The sequence below is a fragment of the Priapulus caudatus genome, unplaced genomic scaffold (genome assembly GCF_000485595.1).
Source record: "Priapulus caudatus unplaced genomic scaffold, Priapulus_caudatus-5.0.1 Scaffold50, whole genome shotgun sequence".
NCBI classification, from domain to species: Eukaryota; Metazoa; Priapulida; class Priapulimorpha; order Priapulimorphida; family Priapulidae; genus Priapulus; species Priapulus caudatus.
Genome location: NW_014577111.1, coordinates 138,173 through 158,797, shown reverse-complemented (window position 1 = coordinate 158,797; position 20,625 = coordinate 138,173). Strand labels below are relative to the sequence as shown.

The following is a 20,625-nucleotide window of genomic DNA, read 5'->3' as shown; positions in this document are numbered from 1 at the left end:
CATCTTCTTTAATATTGGCCCTCATCGCTTTCCGGCCACATTTTTTTGTTGGTTTTCTCACTTTCTCCACAGCAACCCCTCCATTTGTAGTTGCAGGCATGGTTCAGATTCGGGTTCGCTGGAAACTTATGACCAGCTTTAGCCGACTTACAACCAGGAACACAACAGTACGAAGGCATTTTAATTTGGTTATATCGCTATGATTCCTGTATCTTTACAACTGACTCGTTCGTTGCGCAATCGTTGTAACACCTCTAACTCCCGCTGCGCCACCTGGCGGAAAAGCTAGCGGCTAACCCCATTGATCGAGTGTGTCCTGTACATGTGCAGTGGACAAAGCCAAACTGCTTATTGTAATCTGTAACCTTGAAAGTGATTTCAAATATGGAAGTGTTTGCATTTGAAATTGCGAAAAATATCTGCCAATTTCATTGACTATTACTGTTATATGTCGCGTGTCACGGTTTAATTGCTGCAACAAGATACAGGCAACAATCCAACAAGATACAGACATCAAGATACAGACAACAAGATACAGGCCACAAGACACAAGCAACAAGACACACGAGCAACACGACACAGGCAACAAGACACAGGCAACAAGATAAGACAACAAGACACAATTAAGCAACAAGACACAAGCAACAAGACACAATTAAGCAACAAGACACAAGCAACAAGACACAAGCAACAAGATACAAGCAACAAGATACACGCAACACGACACAAGCAACACGACACACGAGCAACAAGACACAAGCAACACGACACACGAGCAACAAGACACAAGCAACACGACACACGAGCAACAAGACACAAGCAACAGGATACAGACAATAGGAAACATCTTTATTGCTCGAAATACGTCCTACATGGACGACGTTACGTGACTGAGCATTCGGCAGCGGATGTTCGAGAGATGTTAGCCAGAGTTCACTCATCACGCAGCACAAATTTTTAATAGCTGACGACGTTGCAACATACCGACAATCTCGCATAGACGCATTCCACGCCGACCAACACGCGTGTTTAGCGTATTAATTCACGCCTCTAACAGGTTCCGAGTTAATCTCCATAAGTCACGAGTAAAATCCATAGACCTGTGGGCTGTGACATATATCGATGGTTACGTAACGACACGTGATGGTGGTGTTTCGCAGGATAGGGGGTCGCATCGCGGTATATGCCTATCGGCGTGCGTGCTTGTTTGTCATATACTGATGCGCGTCTCGCTCCTGTTCTCAGAGAGAATATTTTAGTTGCACCCTCTGGTGTCGAGTGAATGCAGAGGATGCATTGAGAGTGAAACGTGCTACGCGGTGCAGATCACATATCTTTCGCTTACATATCTTAGTATAGTCTAACTGCGCTACACGCTGTATGGGAGAGAGGAGAGAGAGCGCGCACGAGAGGGAAGGGAAGGATTGAGAGAGAGCGCGGGAGGGGGGAAGAGAGAGTGCACGAGAAAGTGAAGGAGGGCGGGAGAGAGAGAGAGTTAGAGGAGGGAACGGAGGGAGAGAGATGCAGCGCTAGCAGAGGGAAGTGAGGGAGGGAAGTGAGGGAGGGAAGGAGTGCGAGAGGGTTAGGGTAGGATGGATGAGAGCGCGAGAGGGGAGGGAGAGAGAGAACACGAGAACGAGAGGGGGAGGGGAGAGACAGCGCGCGAGAGCGAGAGAAGGGGAGAAGGCTCGGCAAGGAGAGAGGTACAGCGAGAGAGAGGAGCTGAGAGAGAGCACGCATGTGAGCGAGGAAAAGAGCGCGGTAAAGAGAGGGGAACTGCGTAGAACGAGGGTTCGAGAGAAAGAGAGAGCGGGGAGAGAGCGTAAGAGGGAAAGAAGAGGGAGAGCATATATAAGAGAGAGAGAGAGAGAGAGAGAGAGAGAGAGAGAGAGAGAGAGAGAGAGAGAGAGAGAGAGAGAGAGAGAGAGAGAGAGAGAACGCCTTTTGCATTCTCGTCTCGTGCGTGCATATTTGCGACGCATGCATCGAGGCAAGATTTGCGGTCATTGCGCTCATTGAGCTAATGGCTGCGTGGTAGGGCTGCAAATATTCAGTATGCTCTGCTCCATGCTCCCGTCTGTATGTAGCAACACGAACCACGGGTTGCACCCCTGATAAACGTCCCACAAGACTGCACAGCACAGATGTGCGCTTAGCTCCCTCGCTCTCTATCCCTCTCTCTCGCGCGCTCTCTCACTCTCTTTCTCTCTCTCTCTCTTTTTCTCTTTCTCTCTCTCTTTTTCTCCCTCTCACTCTCTCTTGCTCTCTCTCTCTCTCTCTGTCTCTCTCTCTCTTTCTCTCTTTCTCTTTCACACTTTCTCTCTTTCTCTTTCTTTTTTCTCTCTCTCTCTCTCGCTCACTCTCCCCTTCCTCCTCTCTCTCTCTAGTTTCAGTTCGCTAACGTACATAGTACATTCAAAGTAACTACGGCCCTGCCATGGGGAAGGTAGTGGATCTATTCACGTAAGGAATGATAATGAATCTAAGCTCTCGTTGGAATGTAAGACGCATTGTTTTTCGTGCCTCTGCGAGCATGCCACCATGCAGAATATCGAGTGGCTTGTGCGACCTATGATGAAGCAAGGGCAAATTTCTATCCAAGACCTAGAATTCCATGCGTCTACGCATGCGTCGTCGTCGTGATTTTCCCGTCGTGGTCATAACCCGGTTTCATAATAGCAGAAGTAGATAATAGCTACTTCTGATAATAGCGACCTATTTACCACGGGCTTATTATCCGCGAACCGATATTCCGCTTTTAGACTCATACATTCGTTACCGAGAATTATGCCAACAGATTTCAAACCCAACCCGATACTCGGCTCAAATTACACGAAACAGACGGCTTAGTGCATTGACGGTAGATGGCGCTGGCGTACGCTCACCAGCGACGCTGCTATGAGAACGTTCACCATCTCATTAGCAGATCCTAAAGATTTAGGAATAGGACTAATTCACAACTCTGCTATTATTGTGCTAACGAGTCTTTGCACGTCTCTCTCTCTCTCTCTGCGTGTCTACGTGTGGCGGGGGAGGCAAAGCCACGGCATATCGACGATGTACTGCTCACTATCTTACACCTGCTAGCGTACTTCCGTATCAACACATTCTCTGATATACTCTGATGTCAGCGCTATATATCTATCTCTTTCTATATATTCTTTGATATTCCATGCTATTAATCATTCCTATATATATATATATCAGGGGGTTAATAATGACAAATATGTCAAATTTGTTAATGTTAACCCCTGATATATATATATATATATATATATATTATTTATTCTTTGATGTTCTCTGATAATTACAAAGTATACAGCACTGACAGCATATCTATGATTTCTAATCTTGCGGCAGTAGTGTTCTCATCAGGTGAAACTCTGTGTGTCAACAAAACCTTGTAATAATCTATGATAGGTACCGCCGCTTTCTGATACGGCCGATATTTTTTTTGCGTGGAATGACATTCCGTACGTCGTGTGTTTGTGGCGCGGACGCTTCTGTACCGAAGACAAGCTGTTTACCCGGCTGGTTACCATGGTGATTATAGCAGCGCCGTTAGATGTCGCTGGGCCCTTTCTCGCTGTAGAGGCCGGTGCATGTCTGTAATGAAACAATACATATTATATATATATATATAGTATATACAATATATATTATATACAATATATATAGGCAGTGTGGCAGATCTAGTTTTGCTACGTTACTTAACACGGAGTACTCACACAAATGTAACGATGGAATCGGCGCGCCGTGTGTTTATATGTTATATTATGTTATGTTATGTTAAATGCCCTGTGCCTACTCGTAACCGAATCGGTCCACACAAAAACTATGACAATTAATCCACAAGTTTACTCTGGTATATATTTTCTGAAGATTTCTCGCTGAACTGATAAGTAACTTTATTATTTAACATGACTTAAGTGAAGCGACATGTGGCTCAACGTTTATACGTTTGCACGTCGTGTAAAAAAATCGGCTAAGATAAAGAGAAAAGAATAAGGATAAAAACAACAAAAATACAATCATATTTTCCCGCCGGTTTGTTTTATGTGATGTTCAAACTTCCGCCATACCTAATTAAATCTACTCTCTGGTCCGTTGTTGATAGACGATACGGTTTCAACTTCGTCATCATCATTCGCGGAATCGGATTCATTCACGGAAATGAGTTCATACTCGTGTATGTTAAGAAATCGCCTGCCATCAGAGATATCAATATCAAAACTTTCCCGTTTTTTTTTCCGGTTTGGTGGGAGAGTTTTTCGTCGGATTGAGGCTAAATATAGAGATTTGCTGGCTTGGATGTCCGCGACAGCAAGCAGCTAGGGGATGATCGCAGAACGTTTGGAATCTAGATGCCTTTTGTACTGTTTTTGATCAATAATGTTTTTAGGTTTTCTCTAATGGCACGAGCCCACGTGACCAGCGTTTTACTTTCGCAGTTAACCTATTGAGTTTCAATTACGCTAAGCTAAATGCACTTCATATTGAGACGTATAGAATAGTTGACGGGCGTGACCCTTTCACGCGCTGGAGAAAGGATTAACTTCTATTTCCTGACTTTTTAATGAAATAAGGAAATGTGTGCAGTCAACGTAGAGTCAAGCTATGTGAGCAAGGAAACGTGTTAATAATAGGATGCCTGCCTATGTTTGCGGGAATCGATGTTATTTGATGAATGCAGGTCGCGGGTTCACTGTTCAGCATTAATCCTCGATTGAAGCTCTTGCCTGCATTTTGCTATTTCATACCCTGTTGCTCACCGCCCGTGTGTTGTCATGTACAATGTAATTACCAGCAGGTTAGATGTCCGCTATACGATTAATGATTAATCGTTGACTCACGAGCGGAGAGAGAGAGAGAGAGAGAGAGAGAGAGCGAGAGAGAGCGAGAGTCAGGGGAGAGAGAGAGAGAGGGGGGGAGTGGGTCGTTAGATAGAGATAGAGATAGAGAGAGGGGAGAACGAGGGAGAGAGAGAGAAAGAGAGAGAGAGGGTCGTTAGATAGAGAAAGAGATAGTGAGAGAGAGAGAGAGTACAACATACAGTATTGTACGGGAATGAGCGCTATGTGGGAGGGCATTTAAAGTTGCGCCGATGGCAGTATCAGTAACATCAATAACAGCTGCGTTAACAGTAAAAAAAAATTGTTGCAGCAGCAGCAGCCGCCGCAGCGGTAACAACAACAACAACAACAACAACAACAACAACAACAACAACAACAACAGCAGCAGCAGCAGCAGCAGCAGCAGTAGCAGCAGCGGTGGCGACAGCGGCAGCAGTGAACATTCAGTTGAGAGTTGTCTTTTTGTCGGTCTGGTATAGAAGAGTGCATGACCTGATTTTTCTATTCAACACATGATACATGGATGTTCCTTCACAAGTAACTGTATATATCTTCATAAGTAATAATCAATAATCAATCATCAATAGTCAATAACTAACCACCATGAAATCGCTCCCAGAAATAGCTCTGATAATCGACTAAAACGTAACGATTGTCTGCAAAACAATAACAAATTCACAACAGATTTATAATTTTCATGATTGTCAACTCTCACGTACATCACGTCTCATTCACCGACGGCTTACCTATGTACAAGGCTACCTGCTTCATATGATATAAATCGTAATTCAAATAATATGATATGATAATCAATGATCGATGACGTAATCGATTCGATACGCGTGCGTTGCCAGTTTTGGAAATTAAGCCCCCCCCCAAGCGAGTCCAGTGGTACCGTTGTCAGAAACGTAATTAGTCTTAACATAAACTTTTTCTAATAGACCGTTGGTAGAAACGCGGTGAAGTTACGGAGTTTCTCATACGCATTGTGTGGAGGTCCGGTTTACTAGAATAAGCTAATGTTAACACTAATTTTAAGACTAATAACGTTTGACAACGTCCCCCCCCCCTAATTTCGAAGTTTTTAATTTCTTCAACATAACAGATAGCAAATCCCATAAATCCCAACCAGTCTAATGGGACCTAGCCTGTGGGGGAGTACGGGCCGCTATCTCCACCACTGGCCGCTTCGCTACCAGAGTTTGTGTAGCTGAGTGTAGTAATATTGCCTGTGGTTGCTTGCGGTTGCTTATGGTTGCCTGTGGTTGCCTGCGGTCAGGGAGTCACCGTCACCGAACCAACCTGCTCTGGGTGACAACGCGGTACGTACGCTGTGGCAGCGGCGTCATCGTAGGCTGGGATTGCAGCGCCTGCCCTCACTGAGGAAGACAGACTACAGGTATATCTGCCTACTTTATATACCTACCTATCTACATACCTACCCACCTGTCTACATACATACATACCCGCCTACCTCCTACTCCTTCTCTTGCTCCTGCTACTACTTTTTCTTCGTCTTCTTCGTTTTCTTCTTTTTCTTCTTCTTCGTCTTCTTCTTCTTCTTCACCTCCCTCTTCCTCTTCTTCCTCTTTGTTGTTGCTGCTGCTCCTACTCTTCCTCCCCTCCTCCTCCGCCTCCTACTCTTCCGCCTCCTGCTCCTCCTCCTTCTTCTTCTTCTGTCCTCGTCCTCTCTCACTCTCTCTCTCTCTCTCTCTCTCTCTCTCTCTCTCTCTCTCTCTCTCTCTCTCTCTCTCTCTCTCTCTCTCTTTCGCTCTCTCTATCTCTCTTCCTCAGCATCACGTATATATTCATATCTCGTGACACGGTGACGATGTGATAAGAATGTGATTATACACAGTGACACGATGTGATACTTCATCTTGTCTATGTTGTTTACAGCACTACACCGTTACACACGTGCTAGTGCGAGATTTACTTGTTTTTCATGTCCCCCGCGCGCGATATACAGGAGCGCTGGTCGATTTCATTCACATGAGGGTGATGCGGACTATAGCATGTGCAGTGTCGGTGTTGCTGCCGAGAGTGAGCGGGCGTCAAATCGTCATGTATATATAACGACGAGCCTGGTATGAATGGAGATGTCAGTATTTATTTTGATTAGTCGCTAATGGGAAGTACTAATTAATGGGCTATAACCATCCGCGTGTATAGCACCGGGAGAATACACGCGTTAGGGAATAATACCACGTCGTGTGAGTTGTCTTATTGCCATGTCGATTAATTATCACGACGAATTATAGTATTGTAATGTCATGTTGTAATGTCTTATTATCATGTCGAATTGTAATGTCTTGTTGTAATGTCTTATTATCATGTCGAATTGTAATGTCTTGTTGTAATGTCTTATTATCATGTCGAATTGTAATGTCTTGTTGTAATGTCTTCTTATCATATCAAGAGTGCATAATAGATAATCTATTATGCACTCTTGATCATATCGAACTGTAATGTCATGTTGTAATGTCTTATTATCATGTCGAATTGTAATGTCATGTTGTAATGTCTTATTATCATGTCGAATTGTAATGTCATGTTGTAATGTCTTATTATCATGTCGAATTGTAATGTCATGTTGTAATGTCTTATTATCATGTCGAATTGTAATTTCTTGTTGTAATTTCTTATTATCATGTCGAATTGTAATGTATTGTTGTAATGTCTTATTATCATGTCGAATTGTAATGTCTTGTTGTAATGTCTTATTATCATGTCGAATTGTAATGTTTTGTTGTAATGTCTTATTATCATGTCGAATTGTAATGTCTTGTTGTAATGTCTTATTATCATGTCGAATTGTAATGTCTTGTTGTAATGTCTTCTTATCATGTCGAATTGTAATTTCTTGTTGTAATTTCTTATTATCATGTCGAATTGTAATGTATTGTTGTAATGTCTTATTATCATGTCGAATTGTAATTTCTTGTTGTAATGTCATATTATCATGTCGAATCGTAATGTCTTGTTGTAATGTCTTATTATCATGTCGAATTGTAATGTCTTGTTATAATGTCTTATTATCATGTCGAATTGTAATGTCTTGTTGTAATGTCTTATTATCATGTCGAATTGTAATGTCTTGTTGTAATGTCTTATTATCATATCGAATTATAATGTCTTGTTGTAATGTCTTATTATCATGTCGAATTGTAATGTCTTGTTGTAATGTCTTATTATCATGTCGAATTGTAATGTCTTGTTGTCATGTCTTATTGTCATGTCTTATTATCATGTCTTACTGTTGTAACATGTGTTTTGCACGTGTTACATGAATTAGTCAGGAGGCTAGACTAGGGTTGTTTGGTGACCAGTTAGTCTGTGTAGACGCAGCGTCGCGCATATTGGGCGGCTACATTGATGTTACAGGGAGTTGGATAAGCGGGTTTTAGGTTAGGCAGTTTCTAGGGTAATTGTGAAATGGGGGTAGGATGCGGTCTGGGAGAACGGGTACATGAATGAGAACGTGCAAGATGTTTGGAGGAGTTTTGGGGGGAATATATAGAGGAGAGATGTAAGAGGAGGAGGAAGGATTCTGGTTCTGGTCGCGGAAGGAGGCACACGCGCAACCGCGCGTGTGCGCGGGTCTTTGTCTGTGTGTAAGGAGATGTGATGTGTGTAAGATATTAAAGGTTATACAGTTTACCACACAAGTTCTGGAAATGGATCTACTTCATCATTTCTACATGAACGCTCATCCCTGTTTACATTTTGGTTGCCGTGACAGTCCAAAACCTGGGTATCCCTTTGCGAACACAACGAAAGTTACTTTATTATATCGATCTACGGGCCAGTAACGAAACAGAGGAAGAATGACGGAGAGCGAGAGAGGGAGAGAAGGACGGAAAGAGCGAGTTCCGATGACGAGATAGGAGAGAGTATAGCCGAAACACTATATCGATCTACGGGCCAGCAACGAAACAGAGGAAGAATGACGGAGAGCGAGAGTGGGAGAAAGGGACGGAAAGAGCGAGTTATGATGATGAGATGGGAGCCAGACTGCGCTAGCGCCGACGACAATGACGATGGCGACGAGGATCGGCTGGAGATCGTGGAGAAGGAGGACCGTTGCTGCCGCCGCGTCGCCAAGGCTTGTCAACGGAGAGGAGAAGGACGAGAAAGGAAGAATAGATTCCGACGAAGGAAGAGAAGGATGCAGTCACACGAACGGAACAAGAACGCAAGAGATGAACGAGACGGAAATACTTAAAATGGGTGAGTGAAACAAACTGTGTCGGCATATAGTCGTAAGTAAAGTTAAAAACGAAAGTTTTAAACCACAGCGTATAATATACAAGGTGATAGTGAAATACTCAAGCACTTTGCCTGTATACACATGCACCATGTGTCTTATCCCTTATCCAAAAGGTGCAGGTTATGTTATTGAGATGCTTATTGACTACTTGAGGAGCGGAACAATATTTATAATAATGAAGGCCGATACAGTTGTTTCAGAAACTTACCTGACATTGTATGTATGCATGTATGTATGTATGTAGGTTTATGGTTGTTTGTATGTACGTTTTTTTTAAAGTTGTCGTAACGGTACGTTTACACTATATTGTCAGCCCGCTAAAACACATTCTTCAATTAGAGTTTGATTATAGGCCAAAAACATTTCATCGAAAATATGAAATCAGTTTTGCGTATTTTTGTTGGCTGTATATGATGTATGATGTATGATGTATGATGTATGATGTATGATGTATGATGTATGATGGATGATATATGATGATTTTTGTTGGCTGTATGATGTGTGGAAGTGACAAAGTACCACATCAGTGCTGTGTTTATTAATGCCCCTGTGTGCGTTAATGGGATTATGAGGATATAATCAGACTCCTGCTATAATGGGGCACATGGTTGGAAACGTGGTTTCGGTAATGCGTGTCGGTACACGCATACGCCACGATGGTTACAGCATAAAAAAGACGCAAGAGTGAGAGTAATTGCAGCGATATCAAAATGTTTACTGCCAAATGTGTGGAGATTCTGACTTGTATTGTGATCGAACTTTATCGTTACTTGTTTTCTACGCTTCATATGTGTTTTCTTATTGTATTTTGATTGTTGTTATGTTTGTGTATTGATTGTGGGTTGTTTAATCGGACAGAAAGACGTTTCTCTCGTTGGGTTGAGTTAGGAAGATATTAGGGTAGTAATTTTTTTGGAATTGTTTAGGTTTAGGTTGAAGTGTAGATCAGCGAGGACGCTGAATCGATGACAGGGTAGTCATCGTTTTGGGGAAAAGGGAGATAATGTAACATGTGTTTTGCACGTGTTACATGAATTAGTCAGGAGGCTAGACTAGGGTTGTTTGGTGACCAGTTAGTCTGTGTAGACGCAGCGTCGCGCATATTGGGCGGCTACATTGATGTTACAGGGAGTTGGATAAGCGGGTTTTAGGTTAGGCAGTTTCTAGGGTCATTGTGAAATGGGGGTAGGACGCGGTCTGAAAGAACGGGTACATGAATGAGAACGTGCAAGATGTTTGGAGGAGTTTTGGGGGGAATATATAGAGGAGAGATGTAAGAGGAGGAGGAAGGATTCTGGTTCTGGTCGCGGAAGGAGGCACACGCGCGTATGTGCGTGTGCGCGTTCTTTGTCTCTCTGTGCGATGTGTCTACACTGTATGAGATATTAAAGATGATTCCGGTTACAACACAAGTTTGACTTTATATCGTCATTCCTGTTTACACCGTCACATGTCTGCTTGCCATGCATTCTCGTTACATAAGGTAGAACGCTCTGCAGGGCCAGACAGACATGCGCTACATCTCAGCACGGCATGTTACGTAACGCTCGCACTCCCGTGTGTGTTCACACGCGCCCGCGCGCGAAATGTTTTTTCCAACGAGAGTTCCGGACCCCAGCCAATCAGCGCACTCCATTCACTCGACTACCTCGAAGCAACAATGCAAAATTTATACAACCTAACCCTAACCCTAACCCTAACACTAACTATAATACAACCAGGTCCGTCTTATATACGCACCATATATTACAAAACACTATCTGTGGTGGGTCCGGAACTCTCGTGGGAAAAAAAATTTCGCCGCCCGCGCACGCCCGCTCACCTTTGATATGCCGCGAGCCAGAAGGCGGGAAAAGCTCTTAGGACGCTTCGGGGCGAAACCCGTGATTCTATTAACGGTGATTTGCGAAGTGGCGCGTCTGTCTGTCATCGGAATATTCTAGAAACGCGCGCGCACTGGGGTATCGGATGCGCCGCTTTCGCAGCAGATTCCATACAGCGCTGTACAGTCACTTTTTTCGCACTGTCGCTGTTTTGCATCGCAGCATGAGTAAACAACCGGGACGCTATGCTAGCTATTCATATGTTTGTTGCCTGTGCGTCGGTGCGCGTGTATGAAAGTACGCGAGAATGAAGACGAGACGCGCTGACCCGACTATCATCGTAGAATTAGCCACGCTCGTTAATCCCATCGCGCTATGAATGCCGGTCGGGTAGTCGCGTGTCCCGTCTGCCGCTCGCGTCGCCACGGCAACGACAGACGCTCGCCGCCTCGTGCGACACAAGCATTCGTAATTTGCAGCGCGTCGTATCACGCCCGTATTAATTCCAATCGTGACCACTATGTGCCTCTAGGGCACACGAGGCTTGTTGGAATGTATAGCGGGCGGTCGGCACACATCGCCGTGTATACAGATTACTCGTAATGCAATAGCTGCTCAGGTACCCAGACGACGCAAACTGCGACCGATCAAGCTAAATCAGATCAGGAGACGGCCCATCCGCGCCAATTAAGTCATCTCCACGTCACGCCTAAGCATACCGCATATGCGATGCGAGTCACGCAATAGCGCGCTGCATCCAGCGACACGTTCAGGTGCTAAAATAATATCAGAAGTAGATAATAGGGAATCCTACCTATCCTATAGGGGATATAGGGGATAGGGGGGGGGGTACCTATTATCTACTTCTGATAATATCAACCGTGAGTCAATTAAAAAACAATTTCGTGTTAGCTCTCTCTCTCTCTCTCTCTCTCTCTCTCTCTCTCTCTCTCTCGCTGTCGCTCTCGCCCTCTCTCTCTCTCTCCTTCGTCTTTCTCTCTTTCTCTCGCTCTCTCTTCTCTCTCTCCTCTCTTCTCTTCTTCTCCTCGTCTCTTCAGTTATTCTATCTACTCTATATTCTACTTATGCTATTCTATCTCTCTCGTCTCAGCTGGTCATGCTCCTCTCACTCTCTCTTCTCATCTCTCTCTCTATCTCTCTCTCTCTCTCTCGCTCTCTCTCTCTCTCTATCTATCTATATCTACCTATCTATCTATCTCTGTCTTTCACTCTCTCCATCTATCTATCTCTATCTATCTATCTATCTATCTATCTATCTATTTCTCTCCCCCTTCCCATCTATCTATCTATCTATCTGATACTGACAAAGAGTAGCGTAAACAGTGCGTTCGTGCTTGCGTGCGTGCGTGCGCGAGTGTGTACGTATGTATGTGCGTGCGTGCGTGTGTGCTATATATAGCCAGTGACAAATCGTTGTCGCTGCATGGCTATTGTTGCTGCCATAGAAATAATATAGATAACCTATCTATCTAGTCCTATAGTTCCTAGATCCTAGTCTATCTATAGTATTTCTATGGTTAATTGCTGCCTACGTATGCTCGCGTCTACATATGCCTGCTATTTATAAACGATATTATACACATTATCAAGAGTACATAATAGTGATCTCGTCTCGATTATGTCATCGCGTCCCATCGCGTCTCTATTATGTACTCTTGACATTATACGTGCACGTTATTTCTGTATACATTGCAATCTGTGTCGGCAAGTGCTGCGTGGCGACCACCTGCACAGAGATGTGAATGGCGTGACGTATAACGGCAAAGGCGTGACGTAAGCATCGTATCGGCTTAAAGGCATACTAGGTCCATTGATTATGCAATGTTGACGAATGCTAGAGTAACTGGCACCTTGTGTAGTTAATAAGTACATAACTTTACATCCAAACGCGTATTAGTTTGGCCAACATCACTGCTGGTTACTAAGAAATGTCTAATTAAAATTCGCAGTCCAAAAATCAGTTGTTTACAGTTTCAAACCGCTGCCGGCGAAGCGGGTGTGATACAGATTTATAGTGCACAGGACATTTTCGCACGCATGCTCGGCCGTACGCAATGCTATCATCAGTGATTTCGTAAACATGTACGCTCGTGATAAATAACTTTTTGTCAGGGCTGTCCACGTGCGTCCGTGATTAGTACGTGTGTTTTACTCCATTTTCATGTTTAGTCCATGGCCGTGGTTACACCGCTGACACCTCCATTTCATCTGGCGTCCAAAACATACGGGCCGCACAAATGTTTACGTCATCGCTTGACTCCTGGATGACATTTACGGCATGTAAATGATACGTTGATACATATCAACAACCGATTTCAAGTCTTGTTTGTAGTGTAACCAGCAGTGATATTGGACAAACTAATACGCGTTTGGCTATAAGGTTATGTACTTATTAACTACACAAGGTGCCAGTTACTCTAGCATTCGTCAACATTGCATAATCAATGAGCCTAGTATGCATTTTTAGCTCATCTGTCGAAGTCAGATGCAGCTTGTAGAATCGCATGAGCGTGCGTCCGGGCGTCCGTGCGTCCGTGCGTCCGTTCATCAACAGTTGGGCACAAATCTTAACCGCTCGACGTACGGTTACGATATTCGGGACGTCGGGGGGGGGATCGTGAAAAGGACTCGGGATGACCAATTTGAGGGGTCAAGGGTCAACAGTCAAGATGTGTCAACGGAGGGGGAATATTTCCCCCTTAACTTAAGGTATAGGAGGAAATACGGAATTGCGGCACAAATCTAAACGGCTTGACCATATAAATACCTTGCTCTTAATATTCGGTGTATAGTGTGAAGGGCAGGAAACCCATCACCAGTGCGAAATTTGAGGTCACAGGTTAAAGGGCAGTGAGGGAAAGGTCAGATATCAGGCATTTTCTGAGGACATGGCCTAATGGACAGAGTGAAAAACTTTTTTGTTTCAGAGCTGACCTACCATTTTTATCACTTTATTGAAAGAACCATGAAATGTGCTTTCCACTGACGTGCGAAGAGTAAGTGTCTGATAACCTTTTGACCCTCAAGAGGAGGGTTAAACATGGATTTGTTGACTGTTAACAAAGGACTGAACTGTGTTTGATAGTAATTGTGTGATCGTGGAAGACTTAAATTTCACAGTGAAATTCTGCATGCAAAACTTACTTGAACAACGTTTACGCGCCTTAAATCATATATGAACTTCATTCTCTGGAGATTCTATACGTTAGGAATACAATGTCAATAGCACTTACGCAAACGTCTGTTTTTGATTAAGGCCAACTATAAATATGCCTACCTCGCAGGTGGGTGGCTGATAGCAGAGCATATAAATCAACAGTATCATTATTCTGATAGCCTGTACCGTAGTATTTGGACGCTCGCCCGAAACTGGACGCTCCTAAGTGCGCATGCGCGCAGGCGCCTCTTGTTTTGCAAGGGCGCATGCGCAGCATGCGCAGTAGTCATCTGCGCATCTCTCCCATCGAAAACGGTTAGGGTAATATCAAGAGTAGATAATAACACATAATAATGTGTTATTATCTACTCTTGGTAATATCCATTGATATCATATAACAACATCTATGATCTATGCGTATGATCTATGATCAACATAATGATAACATAATGATTATAATACGATTATGTGATTATGTGATTATGTGATTATATGTTATTATGTGTTATATGTGATTATATATGATAATGATATCATTATCATATATTATATGATTATATGATATCATTATTAATATTATATGATTATATAATGATTATGATATATGATATATGTGATTATGTGTTATACGATCATATGATTATGATACAGGTTGTTATATGATATCTATGGTAATATCACACCCCAAACTCCACGACAGATGGCGCTCTCGCTCATGGGCTAAATCTACCACTGCCAAAATTAGATTTCGGTTACAATTTGTAACGCCTTTTTAACTACAAGTTTTACAGCAGGCACGTTACTCGTATTCTATGTAATAAGATTTGGACTAATAAAAGTTGCAAAGATATTAAAAATCCGACCGTTATTTCATAAAATAATTGATAAAATAGTGATACGAAATAGTACGCGGATTGTGCGCCCATTTACCTTGTTCAAATCATACGCTGTTTACGAATCTCCATTCGATTGTATTCCATTCTGTTTACGATTTCCGCCGAGCTCCGCTCACTTTAAAAATAGTGCTAGCATTGTGGCAGTGGTATCCTGAGTGAGCGAAGGGGCACTGCATGCAGTTTGATCACACCCCTCACAGCAGCCTATCCCAGAAACCACCGCACCGACCAATCACATGCACGCACATCCATGTATGCATGGCACATCCATAATGTATAATTACAATATCGATGAATAGCCGAGCTGGTAAGGCGGCGAACCTTACGTCTGAAGGTGGTTTTTTTAAAATTTAATTACATTTATTAGTGTTAATTAAATTTAATTAGGGTTAGGGTTAGGGTTAGGGTTAGGGTTAGGGAGTAGGGCGTAGGCTGCGGGGGTTTCTGGGATAGGACCTGCTGTGAGGGGTGTGATATAACCTCAACCATCGAAAACGGTCGCAATAAACAATCATGGCGGCCAACCCGGTCACTCATGGAAACATTTGATTGAAACAATTTGCAATGTAGTAAGTTAGTAAGACTGTGTTATGTGTGTCAGGTTACAAGGCAAAACAAAAAGAAAACAAAAGAGCATGGCTACTATTTCCTACGACCCTGCAAAACAAAATTCAAACAAAAAAAAACAAGAGAAAAACAAGAGAGCATGCGCGCATGCGCACTTAGGAGCGTCCAGTTTCGGGCGAGCATGAACCTGTATGATACACGCTTTATGTTCCACTTCGCTACACTATATAACCACCTGTACGCGAGCTCAACCCTGGCGGTTCGCAAGCCTCGTTATTGATCAACCGGTTGTTATGGCGGGGAATCTGATTAGCGGCGAGCAATCGAGCGTACAGAAGTAAATACGGCAAAACTTCGTACCAGGCGAATACCTGATGAATGGAAACAATCTAGTTAATGGCTTTGGCAGAAGCGTGCACTAATTGCAGTTATAAATTCAACTTGAATAACTTGAGAAATGACGTCAGGCAAAAGCCTGCTCGCTGATTGGCTGATCGGCCTGTTACAGCTCTCTGATTGGGCGCGATGATTTCTTCGTTCGCAAAGCGGGCTGAAGAAGCATTGAGGGGTACAGGCGGTTAGTGTAGTGAAGTGAAACCGGAACCGCCTGTATCATACAGGTTAGGCGAGCGTACTACTGTACACGCCTATCACAGCATGGGCTAAACGGAGATAGCAACTAGTTCGGATTATCTAATCCCTGCACCTAGTCAGTATGCACGCCATCTATCGGAACAGAGTGAGAAGAATGTCCCGGCAGGATAGGTCAAATGTATATTGCGCTCAAAAGTGCAGAAATAATTACTTTCTTAACTTCAGTTTAACCAATCTTGAGATAAGTAATTGCATAAATGAATCGTCAAACCTACCAATGAAAACTTGCCAGTTTTGTACTGTCCTTGGCATGGCTATCTCCGTCGACGTTACAGTAGTGTGCAATGTCGGGATATGGTGGAGCATGCTGGCTTGTGGACGCTGCAGAGCCCGATGGTTGACTGTCAGTCGAAATGTGTTGATCCTCCACGAGATTGAAGAAATCTGTACATTATACGTGCGTCTGCCTTATCTCTGCCGGCCATCTTCGTCGAAAGTTTGGACGCCGCGCGGCGAAATCGGAATGTACATTTCAATCGATAACGTAACTGATACAGTAGCGCGCCGCGTGGGTGTTATTTGTTTATAAACAATTTAGTCTGACTGACTCTCTCCATCTCTCTCCTCTCGCCCGCACTCTCTCTCTCTCTCTCTCTCTCTCGTTTTCTCTTTCACCCCCCTCTCTCTCTCTTCCTCTCTCTCGCTCTCTCTCTCTCTGCAATAAATGTTTGCTGAAATGATGTGTACGCAACTGCGTATCTGCATATCTGCGCCTAACAAAGGTGTCACTACGCATGACTTAAATGTCACGTTTATAACCGTAGAAGCAGACCTCAGATGAGCCCAGTCGCTCTGCGGCTCTTGTTCATGGTTACCGATAATGTCTACCCTCTCCTCTCGCTCCCCTTCCAACCCTTCCCTATCCCCGCGCCTGCATGCATCAACCATGCATGGATGTGGGAGCTAGGGTGAATATATATCACAGTCACAATCCTCTATCCCACACTCTCTCCCTCTACCGCTAAGGAAAGCACTGCAGCGCTATAATCAGGGGCGGATTCAGACCGTATTTGCCGTATTGGGAAATACGGTCTAGATTTCAAAGTGCCCTTCGAAATTTTGCGCTAAAATATACAGAAACAAATTGATGGAATTTGGCTATATTCTTTATTTGTTTTCTTTTTCTTCTGATTCCTTGAAGAGAATCAAAATTTTACATGGTAACAAAACTAGCTTTCATATCTGAAAAAGAAGGGGAGTGCTTGAATCATTCTGCATTAATTGCTGGTATGCAAGCGCAGACAAAATGAAGCAGAAATAAAATTCCATATGGTTTTTAGCTATTGCTGCTTGACTATGACTTGCTTGAAATGTGTGCTCAAATTTTGTGCCCAGGGACCCTTGAAAATTTGAAATTTCCTCGGGGAGGTCCCCCAGACCCCCCGCCATGTGCGTCCGCGCCTTACGGCGCCCACTGGGGGGGTGGTGTGCCCTTTTTGGGGGATGTGCCCCTAAAATCTTGAAAAATACTGTCTAGCTTCAGCCCTGGATCCGCTCCTGATAATGTATGCCCGCGTTTGTTGGAGGTTATTCGATAAGGCAGTATAACAACAGAGCGCCCACGGCGCGTGCGTTGCAAGCGCTTTCTTTTTGATATATGAATGTCTATATGCAAACAACAAAGAGAGGGGCGTGTAAGCAAAGCAAGACGAATGAGTGCGGCAAGGCGGCAACTGTTGCGTTTACTTTCGTCGATGTTACGTTTGATATATCGTGTGGATAATAAAATCCGGTCAAGGAAAGGTCTCGGTAACTCTATCTAGTACGATTCTAAAGTCCCTGACTGAGCGCAGCGTGTGGTGAATCGATGTTTCCTTATCAAGATGATATTTATGTTCCATAAACGTCACGTAAACGAAAATACATCCGTCCTACATGTGTCCGTTTCATTCGCGTTGCAATTTAATCATACGCCGTTATATCGCGCATTTTACATTCTTGGCACGTCGCTTTAATATGCGGAAAACGTGTAATTGGTGTTCACGACTTCTTCTCGTGAAGTGAAGGTGATTTTAATAAAAAATAAACGAGTGATTTTATTAACCAATAAACAGTCAGTGTTCACTTGATTGTTCCCAAAAGTTCTTAGACGTAGGCAACTGCAATTAATCTCGCTGCATGACGTCTGACTCAGATTTGACGTGCAGAATTGTGATTCAGTCGTGGCTCTGATCGCAAGCTGATTGAATGCGGAGAACGCACTGCAAAGTTTGAAAAGATTGGCTTGATTTGGCGCTTAAGGGTTTTAGCAAAACAAAAATCATAATTAGAATAGCGGCAGGCTGTTTATAACGTGATCGTACAGCGGAGTACAATCAGTGTGTACAATCATTCTCAGGTTACGATGAGTGTAATACTATGATACTATGTGCATGCCATCTACCGGTCGGTATTGATATTTACTGTGGAAGCAGTGATTCACGTGAAAACTATATTCGTTTGACTCTTGATCTCTCTCAAACCTTTTGAGAGTTTATGTTGCGTGTACCATTATTTGCATTCGATTAGTTCAATTTAGTCCGAATGTGTTCATTGTATAATTATAAACAGTTGCTATCTATAATGTGATTTGCGTGATGATAATGATTTGATACCAGATCATACTTAATGCCTGTTCATGTTTAATAAGTTGATGATAATTATTTGGCATCTGTTCACATTTAATAACTTTGCACTAACCTGCTGTTTCAGTTTTGACGTTGAGAATGGCGCATCGCCAGGCAGGAGTCCCCTGGATGGATCCAGCCCCGGGTCCGGATTGGTTCTGTCTAACTTCCCACCGACGCGTCGGGAATCCTTCCTCTACCGGTCGGACAGCGATTTCGATCTGTCGCCAAAGTCGAATTCACGCAATTCTTCCCTCACCAGCGAATCGTAAGTAAAGCTAACTTCATGTCTTATAATTACGTTTTTACGACGGCCTTCACCCTGATGTTCTTCTAGATCTCTTACTGCAGTCACGATAAAATAAAACAATGCACGCACATATGTTATTTTCACCCTGATATTACCAGTCAGTCACACACTTATCAGGTTGTATATATACTTATTATACTTATGTGTAGATATGTATCGTCAGCACTAGGAACACTGGCGCACTGAGTATACGTAGACATGTTGGAGCCTAGCCTATATATATATAGTCATTATATCGTTATCTGCGAGCAAGAAGACAATTTGAAACACAGGTGATCACTGCTAAATAAAATTAAGTCACCGCTCAATTTTGTTAAGTCTAAAACATGAAGCTAAAGGATGCAACTATGAAACCATGCTTATCTTTTTATGTCATATTATCAAGAGTAAGATAATATAGGCTCCTATATTATCTTACTCCTGATATTATGTTATCTCAGTGGGAATTACAGATCTATACATGTGCTGCCACCTACAGTGGAAAAAAACGAAAATTGCCTTAGTCCTGCATACATTATCTTACTGCGGATTCACCCAACAGATGGCACTACGTGTCAGATAAAAATTGCGCACCGCTACACAAATTTGCCTGTTCTTTCGGTTTCTTTTCCTAAGCTTACTAATAAGTAATATAATCCTGTCAATAGAAATGAAGGAAGAAGGAAATGAGAAATTTCTTTCTAATATTTCTTATAATGTTCTTTAATCCGCTGGTTATTAATTGTATAGAATTCACTTCAACTTGAATCAAAAATATGAATGGAATGGTTCCCATACCGTGTTCCTGCAACTAGCGGTACGTCAAATAAGATTAAACACATGCAAACAATAGTTTGCAGATGAAAGTATCAGTGTGATAATATAGAAGTGGCTTCTTTTTCGATCGGCTTTGTCAAAGCAGAGCTTTGTCACGCGTCTATACAGCAACTCGCTTTTCACGAGCGAGACACAATCTATTACCTACATCTTCTCTAATAATAACGACGGGAAAAATCAATACAGCCCCTGAAAAACGCAAAATTCCCCGCGATAAGGCGTATTTGTTACAGGTTAAAATTATCAAGAGTGCATATCTATAGATCTCTATTATGCACTCTTGAAATTATCTATATGTACATAGATAGATACTACTGTACTTACTTCATCATCGATTACTTTTAATTGTCGACATTATAGATGGTAGGATCTTGTGTTTTAGATCTAGCTATGATGCCTGCGGACATCGGTGGTTCACCCGTCATAATTAGTTATACCCAAGACACATACATTACCTAGTCCATACATACATTACATTAAATACATTACCATTACATACATTACCACGTGCATACATACAATACCACGTACATACATACATTACCACGTACATACATACAATTCCAAGTACATACATACATTACCACGTACATACATTACCACGTACATACATACAATACCACGTACATACATACATTACCACGTACATACA

The 20,625-nt window shown here is 42.9% G+C and overlaps 1 protein-coding gene across 1 annotated transcript in view; it reads left to right on the top strand.

Annotated features, from left to right (window-relative positions):
* Nucleotides 1-20,625, top strand: part of LOC106820861 (cAMP-specific 3',5'-cyclic phosphodiesterase, isoforms N/G-like) — a 101,523-nt gene that overhangs the window by 7,644 nt on the left and 73,254 nt on the right. The window contains exons 2-3 of the mRNA XM_014825454.1: nucleotides 6,133-6,252; nucleotides 18,933-19,115. Of these exons, the coding sequence (XP_014680940.1) occupies nucleotides 6,133-6,252; nucleotides 18,933-19,115 (303 nt within the window). The remainder of the gene's footprint in view (nucleotides 1-6,132; nucleotides 6,253-18,932; nucleotides 19,116-20,625) is intronic.